General features: G+C 40.6%; 1 protein-coding gene and 1 long non-coding RNA gene across 2 annotated transcripts; both read right to left on the bottom strand.

Annotated features, from left to right (window-relative positions):
* Positions 1–5,650: 5,650 nt before the first annotated feature.
* LOC148865122 (uncharacterized) lies at positions 5,651–6,805 on the bottom strand. The gene is made up of 2 exons (XM_088976356.1): positions 6,514–6,805; positions 5,651–6,306 (listed from the first exon to the last, which is right to left on the bottom strand). The coding sequence occupies exons 1-2, from the start codon at positions 6,803–6,805 to the stop codon at positions 5,651–5,653; spliced, it is 948 nt and encodes a 315-aa protein (XP_088832482.1).
* Positions 6,806–9,674: 2,869 nt separating this feature from the next.
* On the bottom strand, positions 9,675–16,692 carry LOC148865121 (uncharacterized). The gene is made up of 2 exons (XR_016109069.1): positions 16,193–16,692; positions 9,675–10,521 (listed from the first exon to the last, which is right to left on the bottom strand). It is a non-coding gene; the product is annotated as an uncharacterized LOC148865121 (long non-coding RNA).
* Positions 16,693–18,119: the final 1,427 nt, after the last annotated feature.

Here is an 18,119-nt window from a genome sequence, read left to right as displayed (position 1 = left end):
CGCCAAACTACTCCTGTACCGAGCTACCCTACAAGTGGCGAGCTGCCCGGGGGAGCTACGTCGAGCTGCTTGTAGCGAGCTTTGCCGAGCTCTTTGGTGAGCTATTGAGCTCCTTAGCGAGCTCCTTGGTGAGCTACCGAGCTCGTGGGGTATGCATGCCAAGTTTATCGGTGGGCGTCTTATGGGCGGCTAGGTCGGATCATGTGCTAGGCTGATCCAGGTCGACCAGGTCACGTAGGCCGCGCGCCAGGCCATGCCAAGCCACGCAGGCCGCACGACCAGGCCGCGCGGGGGTCGCGCTAGGCCGCCCACAGGTCGCGCAGGTCACGCCAGGACGCGTGCAGGCCGCTCGTAGGCCATGTGTAGGTCGCACCAGGCCACGCCAGGCCGGCCAAACCGGTGCCCGGATGGGTCACCAACTTCATAAGTTGTTGCTTGGGTGTTTGCCTAGTTGTCACGAGGTGCCACGTGTTGCAATTTCACTGGAGGGCCAAATCTACCTTCATCAATTGCCCCCACTCCTGAGCTGAGAGTAACTCAGCGAAGGGAGTAGATTTCTTTTGGCCCGTAAGTCGACGAGCTAGTAAGTGTTGATCCAATTCCTTAGGCTTTGGGAGCTGCCTGTAAGGTGAGGGGGTCTCCGCCAGTTCAGTAGTGTAGCCCTTAGGCTCTGGGGCAACTTTCACTTTTGCTGATTTTGCTCCTGTTGAGGAAGCGACTAGATATTTAGCAATAGCGTGGCCCATAGGATTTGGGAGTGACTCGTAGTCTACTCTTTTTTGACTTTTGCCCGTGCCGGAGAGGCAACCGAGTCTTAAGCAATAATGTGGCCCGTAGGCTTTGGGAGTGAGTAGTAGTCTACTCTTCTTTGACTTTTGCCCGTGCCGGAGAGGCGACCGGGTCTTAAGTAGTAATGTGGCCTGTAGGCTTTGGGAGTGACTCGTAGTCTACTCTTTTTTGACTTTGCCCGTGCTGGAGAGGCGACCGGGTCTTAAGCAGTAATGTGGCCTGTAGGCTTTGGGAGTGACTCGTAGTCTACTCTTTTTTTACTTTGCCCATGCCGGAGAGGCGACCAGGTTTTAAGCAATAATGTGGCCTGTAGGCTTTGCATGTGAGGTGTCGAGCTATGACTGTGCTACATCAGCTTCGTAATGCCGGTCACCCACTCCTACAAGAAGCTACTAGGAGCTCGACCTTCGGGGGCAACACTACTAACTTTAGGTCGCCAGCTCACACGGGTGCCTTGGAAGGCTCGACCGGTAAGGGCGCCTATGTAGTCTGTTGGCCGCCAACTCCCGCGGAAGCCACAAAGAGCTCATCTTTGTAGGGGGACCTTGCGGAGATGACTGATGAGGCATTATCTGAATTGAAAGTAAGGTTGGTAGAGCTACTTAGTCTGTTAGCTCCCTGCATAGTCTTTAAGTTCATAAAAAATGTAAACTATAAAGCGATAGCTTCAATTTCTAAAAAGTGAGGACTTAGCTTTGGTAAGATGAGAACTTAGCTTTTGTAGGATGAGAACTTCGCTTTTTGTAGCGTGTTCCCACAGACGGCGCCAATTGATGTAACCGTTTTCTGGTCATGTACCATTTTTTGTGATGTATAAATTTTTTGGCTAAGTACCTCGTTATTTGACCCAGTGGTGACATGCCTTGGTGATGAGCTACTTGGTGGTGAACTGCCTGGGGGCAAACTACCTGGTGGCGAGCTGCCTGGTGGTGAACTGCCTGGTGGCAAGCTCCCTGGTGGCGAATTGCCTAGTGACGAACTGCCTGGTGGCGAACTGCTTGGTGGAAAACTCCTTGGTGACGAACTGCCTGGCGACGAACTGCCTGGTGGCAAACTGCCTGGTGACGAACTGCCTGGTGGTGAACTGCTTGGTGGCGAACTCCCTGGTGAGGAACTGCCTGGCGGTGAACTCCCTGGTGGCGAGCTGCCTAGGGGTGAACTGCCTGGTGGCGAACTCCCTGGTGGAGAGCTACCTGGTGGTGAGCTACTAGGTGGCCTGTGACTCAGAGAATGGTGGAGCTCCCTGGTGCAACATAACCTGACTGCCCTCTGCTTGAGGTGGTCTTCTTTCCTTTGTAGGCAGTGGGAGCTGAGAGGCCTGCGAGAACTCTATCTTTTCCTCCTCTTTGTAGGTAGCGGGAGCTAAGGGACCTGCGAGAACTAAATCAGAGGACTTGGGGGTATTTTCCCGACAAGGGCTCTCTGACGCTTAAGTTAGCACTCTGATTGTAGAGAGCTTTGAAGATGATACTGGAGAAATGAGAGAGCTAGAGAGCAGGGATTACCTCTATTTTTTCCATCCTCCCCCCTTTGGAGGGTGAGGTCTTTATATACTGGAGTCCTCGCGGGTTAGGTGGGTGAAAAGCCCCCAAAGGTTAAGACTCGTCTCATCCCGTCAGAACCGGGGTACGGTGGTGAACTCCTCGAGGTCGTCAGGCTGGCGCTTGTGTTAGGCGGCCAGGTCGGCGCCTAGGCCAGGTTGTCAGGGCAGCGCCTGCGTCAGTCGACAGGTCGGTGTCTGGGCCAGGTTGTCATGTCGGCGCCTGTGTCAGTCGGCGGGTTGGTGTCTAGGCCAGGTTGTCAGGCAGGAGATCTTCCTGCGATACGCCAAACTACTCATGTACCGAGCTACCCTACAAGTGGCGAGCTGCCCAGGGGAGCTATGCCTAGCTGCTTGTGGCGAGCTCTGTCGAGCTGCCTGGCTCTTTGGCGAGCTCTTTGGTGAGCTACCGAGCTCCTTGGCGAGCTCCTTGGTGAGCTACCAAGCTCGTGGGGTATGCATGCCGAGTTTATCGGTGGACGTCTTATGGGAGGCTAGGTCGAATCATGTGCTAGGCTGATCCGGGTCGGCCAGGTCGTGCAAGCCGCGCGCCAGGCCGTGCCAGGCCGCTCGCAGGCCGCATGCAGGTCACGCAGGCCGCGCGCAGGTCGCGCCCATAGGCCGCGTGCAGGTCGCGCCATGCTGCACTAGGTCGCGCTAGGCCGGCCAGACCGGTGCCCGAGTGGGTCACCAACTTCGTAAGTTGTTGCCTGGGTGTTTGCCTAAATGTCACGAGGTGCCACGTGTCACAATTTCACTGGAGGGCCAAATCTGCCCTCATCAAATTCCTTCAAGCTCTATAAGGATCTCAGCCCTAAGAGAGTCACCTTCTCCAATAGGGCCAGAGAATAAAGCAGTAACAATCCCTTCCTCATTTTTGAAGACTCCTCCAATCCCAGAGGGCCCTGGATTCCTTACACTGTTGCCATCAAAATTCAACTTTAAAAAGCCTGAGGGGGGAGGGGACAAGAACGAACAAAGAATCCTCTTGCATCTTGCAGTGAAAGCAATCTCTTTCCAGTTTCTTAGCAAGTCATCCATAGGACAATCTGAAAACAACTCCAAAGATTTTAGCCAGTGGATCGCTCTTATAAGGATTCGATCTAACAAATCTTCCAAAGTTTTTTCCTTGTCAAAAAATATGCGTGAGTTTCTTTCTTCCCACAAAGACCAGCAAACCGCTGCCCTAATACACCTCCACATAGTCTTCCCTCGCTTCTTAGGCCAACTGAAAAAAAATGGGGAAAACAAACCTTGGACAGTCTCCGGAGGATACCAAGAACACCCTAAACGGGAGAAAACCCACTCCCAAACAGATTTAGCAACCTTACAGGAGACCATGAGGTGGTAGCTAGATTCCCCATCAGCTTTACAAACAGCACATCTATTAGGAAGTAAACAATAGTTGGGTCTCTTTCTTTGGAGTAAGTCTAAAGTGTTGATTCTTTCCAAGAAAATTTCCCAACAAAAAAACCCCACCCGATGAGGAATAGGTCTGCTCCAAATTTCCTTAACTGGAAAGGACAACCCCAGGGGGGTAGGAGGCTGAGTTAAAGTTTCAAAGAAAGAAGCACAAGAAAAGGTACCAGAGCTAGAAAGGGTTCAAAATCTGGTGTCTTCCTTGGCAGGGTTTAGGAAGACACCCTCAAGGGAGGCTAGCAGAGCTACCAGACTATCCAAGTCTGTATCCCTAATTTCCCTACGCAGGCCAAGGTTCCAACCGAAGCCCGAAGTGGAAACTGAAGGGACTAAGAAAGAAGAAATTGATTCATTTTTCAAGTCTGAAAGAGCATACAAGGAAGGAAACTTGTCTTCCAGAGGAGAATCTCCAACCCAAAGATGTTCCTAGAAAATTATTCAATTACCAGAGTTTAGACCATACCTGATCCAAGGGGAGAAAACTGGAAGCAGATTATGGATGGATTTCCAAGGAGAAGCAACTGAAGCCCTTGCCAAGATTCCAGGATCCCAGCCATTGTCTTCCAACCCATGAATGCTAGCCACAATCTTAGTCCACAATTTATCCCTTTCCAAAGAGAACCTCCACAACCACTTCTCCAGAAGAGCCATGTTCCTTTTTCTTGAAATTACCAATCCCTAAACCTCCTATTGTTTTACACCTAGAGACAACCTCCCAACTCACCCTATGATCTCTCTTCTCCTTTCCAAGCTCCCAGAGAAAGTTCCTTATTAATTTTTCCAAAAGATTTGAAACCTTTGAAGGGATCTTAAACACTGACAGAAAGTAAACAGAAAGGTTAGCTAGGATAGATCTAATGAGAGACTCTTCCACTTAAAGAAAGATAACTCATTTTCCAGGCCGCTAGCCTCTTCTCAAAACTCTCCACTACCGGAGCCCAAAAGTTGACACTCTTAGGATTATTTCCTAAAGGGAGGCCCAAGTAAATCAGGGGCCAAAAAGTTTACCTTGAGGTTAGATATCTGCTCAAAAAGTTGTATTGTCAACCTTAGATTCCAGATCCAACTGAGGTTCCCTCCTTCACAGAAAAGGATAGTATCATCTGCAAACTACAGAAGAGATAAGAGAACCTCCCCCCTTCCTATTCTCCACCCTCATATCAAATTCCTCGAGTCTGCTCTATTGATCAATCGCCCAAACACACCAACAATAAGGGTGAAAAGAAAATGGAAAAGATGATCTCATTGTCTTAGACCTCTCAACGTCGGAAAGAAGTCAACCACAGTCCCGTTCACCTGGATAGAATAATGGCAAGTCCTAACACAGCCCCAGATCCACTTGCACCACATGTCACCAAAACCAAAACTCATCAACACCTCTATCAAGAATGACCAATCAACCAAGTTGAAAGCCTTCTCCAGATCCAATTTGCAGACCACTCCCTTCTTCTTTGACTTTCTAAAGCTCTCCAAGCTCTCATTTGCAATGAGGATCTGATTGGTGATCTGTCTTCCCTTCACAAAAGCACTTTGGTTGGGTGCAATAATAAAGGGGAGCACCTTCTTTATCCTGAGAGACAATACCTTAGCAATGATTTTGTACAAGCTAGTCACCAGACAAATAGGTCTAAAATCTTTTGGTTGAAAGGCATCTTTCTTCTTTGGGACTAAGGCAATGAAAGTTGAGATCAATCCTAGGTTTATTACACCCCTCATGTAGAACTCCTCAAAGACCGAAGCAAGATCATTCTCCAAGATATCCTAGCAATCTTGGTAAAAGGCCATTGTGAACCCATTTGGACCCGGAGCTTTTGTCCTATCCATAGAGAAAACTGCTTCCTTTACCTCCTCTATATCGAATATTTTTTCTAGCCACTCTCTCTTCTCTACACTTAGAGTCGGTCAATCCAAATCCTCCAACCACACTCTCTCGTTCATATGCCTTCTAAAAATAGATTTGAAGTGATTTACTAGGGCCTCTGCGATTTCAGCCGGGTGAGACAAAACTGTTCCATCAACTTCCAAGTTAGAGATGTAATTCTTCCTTCTCCGTCCATTTTCCACTGAATGGAAAAACCTTGTGTTTCTGTCTCCCTCCCTTAGCCACTTACACCTAGATTTTTGCCTCCAACTGATTTCCTCCTTGATCAAGATGTCCTCCAACTTCCTCCTTAAAACCCATTTCAACTTCCTTTCTTCCTCTCCAAAGGGGCCTCTCTCTTCCTTCAGGTTCAAATCCTCAATTTGCTCCACCAGAACTTGCTTTGTCTCTTCTAATCTTCCAAATTCCAGTCTATTCCACTCCTTTAATTGAGATTTTAGGTATTGGAGTTTCTTATGAAACATCATTCCCTCCCAATCAACTACCGGATTCCCTTGCTCCCACCACTCTTTGATTTTCTCAGTGAAACCTGGATGAGACAACCACATATTTTCAAACTTGAAAGGGGTAGGCCTTACTCCTCTTAATTCCTCCTTGACCAAAACTATTGGCCAACGATCTGAAGTAAGTCTAGGGAGAGCCCTAGAAGTAAGGTTGCCCCAATGATCCTCCCAATCTGTTGAGAACAAAAATCTGTCCAACTTAGAGCAAATTGGCTAAGATTGAAGGTTGAACCAAGTGAAATTATTATTTAGGAAATGAAGTTTTTTGAGATTAAAAAAATCCACAAAATTGTTGAACTTCCTCATACTTATTGTCACTCTCTATCTGGGGTTGTTGGTTTCCTCCATAAATCTCACTACATTAAAGTCCCCTCCCGCACACCAGGGTCCATCCCAAAGGCCTCTAATGTCACTCAATTCTTCCCATAATTTCTCCCTTTGCCTATAGCCATTGGAGCCATACACATTTGTTAGTACCCATTCATACCCATCGGCCACCTGTTTGAACTTCATAGAGACAAAGTGATCTCCAATTAGCTCCTCCACACCTAAGAGGATCTCTTCTTTCCACAGGGTCATAATCCCTCCCGAAAAACCCCATGAAGGAACTACCACCCACTTAATACCTCTAGAACTCCACACACTCCTTGCCCAGCTGCAATCAAAATCCATTCTTTTGGACTCCTGAAGCATAACCACATCCGGATTGAACTTCTTAATTACCTCTTTGATTGTTGCTCTCTTCCTAAAGCTGCCCAACCCCCTCACATTCCAACTTAGGATTCTCATTGAAAATTAAAGGCTTTAACCCTAAGTCCTCCAAGAACTATTTAAACCATTTTCTTCTAATCCCTTTCACTTCGAACTTCTTGTCCCCCTCAATATCTTTTTTTAATCTCTCCACTTCACTCAGCCTTCAACCTTCTAAACTCCGTCTTGCTGTCCTCTTTAATCTCTCGGGTTACTGTCCTTAATTATAATTAAATGATTTGTGATATCTCTCAGGTTGTTGTCCTCTTTAATTGTTATATAATTAAGCACATACGACTAAATGATTTGTAAGAAAATAGATATCACAATTTCAGCACAATATATATATGGCTTCCCCTACATCCTATGGAAGATTTCCAATGAGTATTCTCCCCTTAAGCATTCTTACTTGGGGAATACTCCATTAAGCTCCCCTTTTTAAAATCACATATGGGGATAGTAGTCAAACTCCTCCTAAATCATATGTGGGGAACGCCCTAGTTTATCTCCCCCTAAAACATGTAATAGTATATTGTTGCAAATAGTACAATAGGAGGTAAAAGTCCTCATTTCTATTTAACAATCATTTTTCATTCAATACCAAATTTCTCCCTCTTTTGTTATCAACAAAAAGGAAAGGGGGAAAAGGGATTAATCATCTCATCTAAAGATAGATATACAATGAAGAACATATGGGAGAATAGCACATTTTGTCAATTGGAAATAAGAAATAGACATGTATGCAATTCCAATTGAAAAGTGAATGCAAAAGATGATCCCTTGATTGAATTGAGCATACTCATGCTCTAAGTGGGGGTGAGAACATGTACTCTATCATGGATGCTTCTTTAAAGTGAGGCATTTTCCCTTTTTCTTTCATCTCATCAAAACACACACATATGTAGCAATAAAGTTTAGATGGTGAGAGAATTCATACCAAACTAGTTGAAAGTATGTAAACTAATGAAGCATGCCAATTGTAAATAAATATGCCAAGGCTTGTAGCTTAATTGAAACAAGCATTTCTTAGCTTGTTTTGGGGGTGACGATGGGTTTACTCTTAAAATGAATGCCTTTGAACTTTTAGGCATTTGAAAATTCTTTCTATCTCTCAATCCTCAAGTAACAATCTTTTTTCAAAATATGGTCCATTAAAACACATATAAACAACTTTAACCATATAATGAGAGAAATAAGCTCAAATATTACAATATACCACTTAATGGGACGGATGACCTTACCCAAGAGGGGTGTGAATTGAGTATATCTTAGAAAAAAAAATGAGCTTTGAATGAATTAAGCTCAAAACCCTTCCCCTAAAATTGAAGCTAAGCCTTTTTCTTAGTTTTATATTAGATGCGGCAAAATAAGTCTTAGTTAGTAGATTTAGTAGTTATTCAAGAATATGCTCTTAATAATTAACCTTATTAATGAATATAGATTTGTAGTTTTAAGACAAATAAACAATATAATAGCTAAGGCTGTAGAAGTTAATAGTTAAACTGATATATAATAATAAGCACAAATAACTTCTTGAAAGTAAATAGCAACTCAAACCAAATGTAACAAATAAATAAACAAGTTGTTATAAGATTAGTGGTAATGCAATTAAATACAGAATAAACAATGTGTAAGGTGGTGGACGTGGGGTGGTCTGTACTCCGAGGTCTGAGGAATTGGCTGAACCGAAAAGGTAAAAGAAAGGGGAGAGGCAAGTGGTCGGACCCTTGAAGGGATTCCTACATACCCTTTAACGAGGGATCAGGCCAATGTAATTCATGGGAGTTGGAATTCGAATGATAAGAGGGTGTAAATGGTGAAAATGGGAAGATGGAAAAAAAAGGTTGTTATGGATGAGAGGGAATGGGCTAACATCAAGGTGAGGGGAAAGAATGGTTCCAAGGCCCCTAAAATGGACGGGAAGCACCAATTTATAATTTTTGGGTGCACATTTCAGAAGTTTCTTGATTTTGTATTTTTCCTATTTTACCCTCTTACTCTACAATGATCTTTTTACACATTTAAAACATGTGGTTAAATATCTTACTTTAATCTACATTGGCCTGAGTTTGGTTGGTCAGACCCAGTTGGTCTTCTCACAATTGTTAGTCTACACTGCTACTTAGGTTGATTCCCTTACACTAGCGTCCTACTTAACTTTGGTTACTTTGTAAGTGGAGTTGAGCACAGTGTTCAATCTATGCAAGTTTGCATTGATTTTGCTTTTAGTCGTGAGGTTTGGCACAATGTACATTGGCATGGGTGATTACCAAGGAGAGCACAGAGCACAGTGTTCAATTTATGCAAGTTTGCATTGATTTTGCTTTTAGTCGTGAGGTTTGGCACAATGTACGATTGGCATGTGTGGCATGGGCAATTTTGCACAAAATTGCATCACATTGTGCTCCCTGCAAACCACAAGTGTTGTGCTATCCAAAAATCGCACAACTTTCTTTCACGAACCACACTGCATCACAATCCTCTCCTCGGTAAGCACCCACACCAACCATATGCTGGCTGCAACCTCGCAACTAACTCAAAACCAAGTCAATACAAACTCATATAAATTGAAATTTGTGCTCAACTCCACTTACAAAGTAACCAAAGTTAAGCACGAGGTTAATGTAACCTAAGTAGTAGTGCGACCTGACAATTGCAACAAGACTAACCAGGTCTGACCAACCAAACCCAGGTCAATGCAAATTAAAGATAAGTGTTGAATATTTCAACACAATTAATGAATATATATAAACAAAAAGAAACATTATTATTGGATAAGAACAAACATGAGTATAACAAATAAACATTCTAGAAATAAATCCATAATACTAGAAAGATATTTAACCATATGTTTTAAATGTGTAAAAAGAACATCCCAGAGTAAAAGGGTAAAATAGGAAAACCACAAATTCAAGAAACTTCTAGAATGTGCACCCAGAAACTATAAATAGGTGCTTCCCATCCATTTCAAGGGCCTTGGAATCATTCTTGTCTAATCACCTTGATGTTAGCCCATTCCCTCTCATCCATAACAACCTTTTTTCCATCTTCCCATTTACACCCTCTTATCATTGGAATTCCAACTCTGATGAACTACATTGGCCTGATCCCTCGTTGAAGGGTATATAGGAATTCCCTTCAAGGGTCCGACCACTTGCCTCTCTCCTTTCTTTCCCCTTTTCGGTTCAGGCAATTCCTCAGACCTCGGGCTATAAACCACCTTATGTCCATCGTCTTACACGATGAATGTAAATAATTGCAAAAAGTAAATGGCAACTGAAAGTAAATGAACAAAAATGTAAATGGCAATTGCTCAAATGAGTGTTTGTTTGGTTATTTGGAGAGGAAGGACTAGCCATAATGGAATAATTGATAAATGGACCAATTATTCAAAATAATCAACATAAAATTCAAGCAATGATGTGTACTAAATTGGCAAGCTTTACATTGCAATTCATGAACAAACCCTAAATCTGAAACAAGACTCTTGATAGTAGGAAGTGATGGATAGCCCAACCAAAAATGTCACTATAATGATGTAATAGAGGAATAGAGGATTTGTTGCAAACCACCCCCTTCTAAATAATACAATCCTCCAAGTTCATGTCTACCACCAATTGTCTTCTCTATCTCGAGATCTTAGAAAACACAACACGAAGGGAAGAATGAGATGGAACAATTCAAGGTTTTTGTTAATTTATTAAATAACATTAGACTAAAAGGAAATTTAGAAACATATAACACAGGGGGTAAAGTCAAGTTCGAATGTAAGGCTACATTACCAATGCCCAAAACAGTATATGTAGTACCATCAGCTAGGGTCATGGATTGGGAGGTTAAGGGGATAAGGATGTAAATAGATCTAGAGACCCACTCATTTGATCAGAGGCACTAGAATCAATAATCCAGGACTTAAAAAGAAGAAACAAGACATATTGTACCTAATTTTGCTAGAGTTGTATATTACTAGTGAAAGAAGAAGACAGATGAAGCTTTTCATATTCTTCCCTAGTGATAAAGACAATGTCCTCCTTCCTAGTACTTAAGGCAATGGAGTCATTACTTGTTGCACCACCATCTTCTCCAACTAGAACATGATTGGCCCAAGTAGACAAAGGGCCATGCAGATTGTAATATAAATTAGTTGTGTGTCCCTCTCATCCACTTATTGTACACTTCTGCACCACACCACCACCACCAATACCACCTTTACCACCACTTCAACCTCCTCTCACTCCATGACCACCACTAGACCTGTTCATGGGCCGGGCCGGGCCTAGGAATTAGGAGATTTTTCTAAGGCCCGAGCCCGAGCCCGACTCTCATAAAAAGCCTGAAGCCCAAGCCTGGGCCCAAGCCCAAAATTTAACCCATGTCGTTACTACTACTGAAGCGGTTGAATAGAGAGAGAGTGAAGAGAAATTATAAAGAAAAAAAATAAAAAATGTATATATTAAGTTATAAATATATATATATATATATATATTTCAATAAATATTATATTATTTATATATCTTATATAATATATAAAATACATATTATATATTTTATAAAATATATAATGCTAGGTCGGGCCGAGCGTTTTTGACAGATCCCGAGCCCGGCCTAAAACATAGTCGGGCTTACTGTGTTAGGCCCACGGGCCTAATTACATGACCAAGCCCAACCGGAGTGTGGGCCAGGCAGGACCATGGGCTACCAACCCCTAGTTGCAGCTAGTGCAAACTTCTCTAAAATGGGTGAATTATCTAATTGTGGGTTATTGAAAAGACCTCTAACAGTGTGGGTATATCACTATTGCCTAAAATCTATGCATGTACTAATCAAAACTTTGACCTCAGTCCATAAAGGAATCTAGTGACGTCCAGCTAATCTCTTTTTTGTTGATGAGTTGACAATGGTTGATATGAGTCCAACTCATTATGTAAACTCTTCAAATAATAGTCCTCCACACTCATATCACCTTGTTGCAATTAAAAACATTCCTGATACAGTTAATGAATCCTAGTCATATTATCTTGGCAAAAAATAGCTGTTTCGCATGCTCCCACATCTCTTTAGCAATGTCAAATAACATCAAATTCAATGCGAATGTGTGGTTCCGTATTATTTTGCAAACATGCCATAATTTGGGAACTTCCAATCATTATACCCAACAACTCCTAAATCTAGTTTATTTTCCCTGATATACTTCAATTTACCCATAGCAATTAGGTTAACCTCAAGTGATTTTGCACATGGTACATAATTTTGTACCATTGAGCTTAATTGGTGTCATATTGTAGAACCATGAAATCTGGATAAATCACTCTACACTTGACTTATTGAGGCTGGCTGCTATAACCTCAATAAGGAAGCTGATATGGTATTTAACAATAAAAATAAAAAAATAAAAAACAACTCACTTCCAAACCAGAAAACCACCAAAAATTGATTATGTATTAGTCTGAGATCATTAATAGCATAGATGAAGATTATAAAAAAGCACAAGAAACACCTTCTAATAGATAGCTGATCCCAACAACATGAATTGCAAATAAAAAAATTCAAGCTTCCACACTATTTCTACCCACCTTTCAAGAAAACATAATACTAACATGTACAATTCAGCATCAAACCCTCTTTGAATTGACAATTACAGGGAAACTAGAAAACCACTAAAACCAACATAAACACTACAACCTAAGGCATAAAGGCCTCCATCTCTATTTGGTGATCAGTTCTTTTTGGTCATTTTTCCCTTCTTGAAACTATGGTGAGAGAAAAAGACAAGTCAACCTCTGTTGTAGTGTCCTTATCAATATTTCAAGTCAGTCCCTTGCTCTAATACCATGTTATAATGCTAAATGCCCTAACAGTAGTCTATATTCAATTTAAACCGAAGTAAGATATAAGAAGTAGAGAAGAAGTTGAAGAACAAGGGCTCCAAGCAAGCTAAGATTGAATGGAATAGATCTCAAACTGCCGCTCCACTTTTCTTTAATTATAATAGAATTGGAATTACATTATTACTCCTAAAATAGAAAATCAAATAAGTAACACAAAAAATAAATGCAAAGAGAATAAAAGATCCCAACAACCAACACTTACAATTTAATAGAAACATTCATCTTATTGTCTACTTGTAGTACTTGTCCCGATTCCCTTTCTTAGAGTTATTCATTTTTTTAGGCCACCGCATGTAGTCTTGTTTCCCGATCTACATCAGAATGCGGGTTTGGGAAGACTTCAAAGGCGCATGTCTCATACAAGAGTGGATCCTGCTTTGACAAACTATCCTTCTTGGACTATGAGCCGCTAGCCTCCGGCTCGTTCTTATCTTTCCTCTTCATATCTGCTTGGTCTTCTTCTATGGGTTATTTGTGTTGGCTTAGGACTCTTCTGCATTTATTGAACTTCTCAACCCAAGAGACAACCATTGTCTAAGGTGGCTTCTTAGCCAAAGAGAAACTGAAGGGTGAAGACCTTAAGATATTTGTGATTGCTGCCACCACCATGGCTAGGGATGCAAATGGATCGGGTCATGATCTGATCCGATCTTATTTGGTCAAATCCGGATCACCCCTCTTATCCGATCCGATATATATTATATATATAATATATATTTATATGTTATTTATTTATTTATAAATATATTTTTTATATTATATTTTTATAAATTTGTTATATTATTTATTTTTTTATAAAAACATGTATATATATGTTGAAAATAATTAAAAATACTTATATTTTTTGTTTTTTATGTTATTTAAATTAGTATATTTTAATTTTCTTTTAATAAATTTTTAATTTTTAAAGAAAACAACTCGGACCATATCAGATCCAAAGATCCGATTTACCAATAGGATTCAAATTCAAATCAAGTACTATCAAATCGGATCCGATCCGATCCGACATGTGTCAATTCGGATTCAAATATACCCTAATTTGAATCTGATCTGATTTGTTTGCATCCATAACCATGGCTTGGTCGGGGTCTTTCCAAATGTAATTTTGAAGTGGTTTGTCTAACTTCTGTTTGACAATCATCAAGTTGTCAAGATCTTTTGGCAACATTGGCTACTGATGAAGTGTGATAGGCAAAGGTTGGAAAATTGGTCCTAGGAACTGCCGGAGCGAGGGAGCGGCCCAAAAAATCAGTGCTAAGCCACTTTTTTCAAGGTGGCTTGGAAAGCTTTACACATTAGGGCATTAGAGAACCCATGCATAGGCAAAATAACTCAGCAGCTCTTTACATGGTCGTCTAGATTGGTGGTGCCATCATAGAACACCAAATTATAGGGGCTTTAAAGTTCAAGGGAAGCGATAACAAGGTGATTTCATTCATGAAGGTGGTCTCAGTTGATGTGGCTTGAGGATGTGTCCATCTTTCCTTCCTCCTCTTCCTTAATCTCCACATGGATGGCACCTAGCTGGGTGACCAGCTCATCTAGCCTGTTGTTGTGATCCTTGGATGGGGCATTCCCTGTAGGTGTCTCCCCGGCCCATGGTGGTTGAGGGTTGTTCTAGGAGTATCCTGATACTACAGGGTCTGCCCTTCAAGCTCGCTTGCTATTAAGGTAATCATGTAGATCTTCTACCTAAAATGAGGGAATAAATCATTGTGTTGAGACATCTTGGTGATTATCCACTAGAAGATCTCATCTACCACTTAGGATGGCTTAAGGATCAATACTGTGATTGTTGGTAGGGCAACTAGTATTGGTGTGGGAACTAACATGGCTTCTAAGGTTATTGCTATTTTTGGCCTAAAAAATCAAGTCATTCTTGATATGGATCACAAGTTGTTGACTTAAGGATGGTCGACCGTTGGGCCTTCGGTCGAGGTTGGCATTGGTGTTAGTGGGTTAACTGTCAAAGAATTGTCTGCCCATCAGTTGCCTCATATCACGCACCTTGACAGCAAGAAGTGAAACTTGTTCCATAAAATGTTAAAATTGCTCTTGGGCTACTTAAGCTTGAAGAGGTGGTGGAGAGTTTTTTCCTCGAAGGAGAGATTCTCTAATGTGGAATTAGCATCACAAGTGTCTTGTCGGTTGTGAGCCAAGTTGATTCAGCTCTCATTCCCTCATACAACTCCAATTGATGCTACCGAATTTGGCAATGAGAATAAAACTGGGAATTCTGGAGTTGAGACTAGCCACAAGTCCCACTTGTGAGCACAAAAAGACATCAAAGGCCCTAGGCACAAAAAGACATCAAAAGTCAACTAAGGTAACTGAAGAACCAAGTTGAGGTGCCAAGGTGAGTGATGAGTGCTAGCATGAGAGTAATATAATGTCTAAGAGAGAATACATGTTGCTTCCTGGTCTATTTATAGGCGAAGTTCCCATTGAATGTTGTGGGCACCGGAAAGTGACCTACTTTGTGGCTAAATTATTGGAGTCACCACCCATCATAGTAGAGAAAAAGGGAGTGATGAGACTCCCGATGTTCAAATTAAATGGTCTTTTTGATTTATGGTGAGCCTATCATCAAGACAAGACAATCCGGGCTCGCTAGGGAGGAAAGAGAGAAGGTGTTAGGCACTTCTTTCTCCTTTCAATGTGAATGCTACTTCCCTCAAACCGAAATGAAATAACTAAATTCAACCAAGCAAGTAGCAGACCTCTAAATCTTCAACAGTGAGGAAAAGGTCCTAAACGGTACGAGAAAATCCTATTCTACTGTTTCACTCAGTGATGACTTATCTGCTTCTAGCAATTACTTTTCTTCTTTTCATATTTCACAGGATTTACTGGTCACAGAACTCCACCATAGGAAATAATTGAACTCACTTGGGTACCATTTTCTATCCTCACGGATTCCCAATTATTTGCATTAGAAGCCAATGAGTGCAACAATACTAGGGTTCCCCCCCTTCATGCTTCTCTTGGCACCAGACCAGCTACTGTTCAAGGGGAGGGTAGAGAACGGGGATGAGTTCGGATTTGAGAATCACATATTCGAAAATGATGTTCATTAGGGCTTCTTCCTCCTTCACATTGAGCTTCAATGAATAGGGTGACACTGGGAATTTCTCGCCACACATTTCCTGAAGTCAATAGCTTACTTCGGAGAGGATCAGAGGTCCGATGCCCATCACCCCAAACCCCTCTCGTGCTTTGTTCCAAGGAACATCATAGAAGAAAGAAAAGGGAGCCAATGGGAAGCTTATCTGCATATTTAGATAATCCCAACTATAGAACTCAAAGACAAAACGCCATGAGTGCTAGAGCCTAAGAAAATTCTCAACCCTGGAATCCAAGCTCTGAAGCTGTCAGCCCTAAAGCTCTTCAGTGCTTTGAAGATAGGTATTCAGAAGATTACCATGAGATGTCGATGGCGTGAGAGATGCAATGGTTCTGGCTAGAAGGAAACGGTTCAAAGCCATTGGAATCCGTCTGTAGCTGCCGCTCCTATCGCCATCAAGCTCTGGTCTTCTTCCCTCTTTGAGTAAGGATGAGTGAAGGGAAGAAGAAGAATCCTAACCAAAGTGCTCCCTCTCTTACCCTGCATATTTAGATGACCCAGGGAACATACCCCAATTGGAGAACACTAGGGATTGGGAGTGAAGGATCTTTGTAGTACTTGAATCTCAAGCTCTATAGTCATCGGCTTTACAGCTTTCAGGATGCCAGGGCTTGGAGAGTGCCATAAACGGTGAGTAGGAGTGGTCAGAGATAGAAGGGGTTCATCTTAGAGTGGTCAAAGTTCGTTCGTGGTAACCTTCCCCTCTGCAACATTCTCTTCTACAATCATCGAGCTCATCCTCTCTTTCCCACTTGAGAAAAAACAAAGAATGAGAAGGAAGATGATCAAAATAGAAAAATCCCCTTTCCCTTTTGAAAAATCTATATTCGCAAATGCCTCAAGAATATTTATATAATTTTGGAGGACAAAATTTATCTCTTTATATTTAAATTTATTGATAAAAAATAAGGGCAAATGTTTACATTAATTAAATGAGGGCAAAAATGAGAGCTCCTCCTTTTTTTCCCACTTGATATTAAATGATTTGAAAAGAGTTAATTTAAAGATATTCAATATTTTTCTTTAATCCAGCATTTAAGTTATTAACTTGCATTCATGTTCATTAAATCATATATTTAAGTAAACTAAAAAATAGATAAAATGAGTTAATCCATATTGACACAATTGAATAACAAACTAAAAAATAGATAAAATGAAAAAAAAATAGAAATTGAAAAAAATGGGAACATTTTAACATACATATTAAACAATAATAAGTATGATAAATAAGAAATATTTTTATTAATGATGGAAATGAAATGTAAAATTTAAAATCGATTGGAAATAAAATTTTTTTTCTATTCTCTCTCATTAAATCCTATATTTAAGATATATTTTTCTCATCATTAAATTCTTGTAATTAAATCTACAATATTAATTTTAATAATATAAAAATAAATATTTTGAAAAGTATTTTGAAAACAAAACCATTTTCTTCCCTCCCGGTGGTGGGTAAACAATTCAACCATTTGGAGTCAAATGGATTAATAAATAATGCCATAATTCAATAATAAATAATTAAAATAAATAACTATAAATTGTAATTAAGAATTCATTAATGATGAAAATGGAATGCCAAATTCAAGATCTACCTAGAAATGAAATGATGTCATGGTCAAATAATAAAAATTTTAATAATAGAAAATATAAAGAATCATAAAAATTAAAAAAAAAAAGATAGAAAAAATTTTGGGCACATATCTAATGTTATATATTTATAAAATATAAAATAATGGGTACATATCTAATATTGTGCATTTATTATATTGAACAAAAATAAGTTTTATAGATAAGAAATAATTTTATCAATGATGGAAATGTAATACAAAATTTAATGTCATTTTAGAAATCAAACAATTTTTATTTTTAGATGATGGGTTAGTGGTTTTAGTGAAATGATACTATAGACAAACAAAAATTAAGTGTAATAAGTAAAAAAATATTTTATATAACATAAATGAAATATATAATTTAAAAGAAAATTATAGTCAAAGTCGGTTATACATTTAAAATTAGGATGCAGGTTGGTCCAGAAACCAACAAAACCTTGACAACTAGCTCTACATTTCAAATTATAAAAACCCTTGCCATGTCATCGAAGGCTTATGTGGTTGTTACCAACATGGGACTCTTAGTCCATGTTGGACAATGCAAAAAACCTATACCGAAAATAGGTTTTCAATTTCTCTCCTACTCCCTTTGTCTCCTAATCCCCCTCCCTTCT

Source organism: Nelumbo lutea, chromosome 3 (assembly GCF_056320005.1).
Source record: "Nelumbo lutea isolate HS-2025 chromosome 3, American lotus-T2T, whole genome shotgun sequence".
Taxonomy (NCBI): Eukaryota; Viridiplantae; Streptophyta; class Magnoliopsida; order Proteales; family Nelumbonaceae; genus Nelumbo; species Nelumbo lutea.
This window is presented reverse-complemented; position numbering and strand designations above follow the sequence as displayed.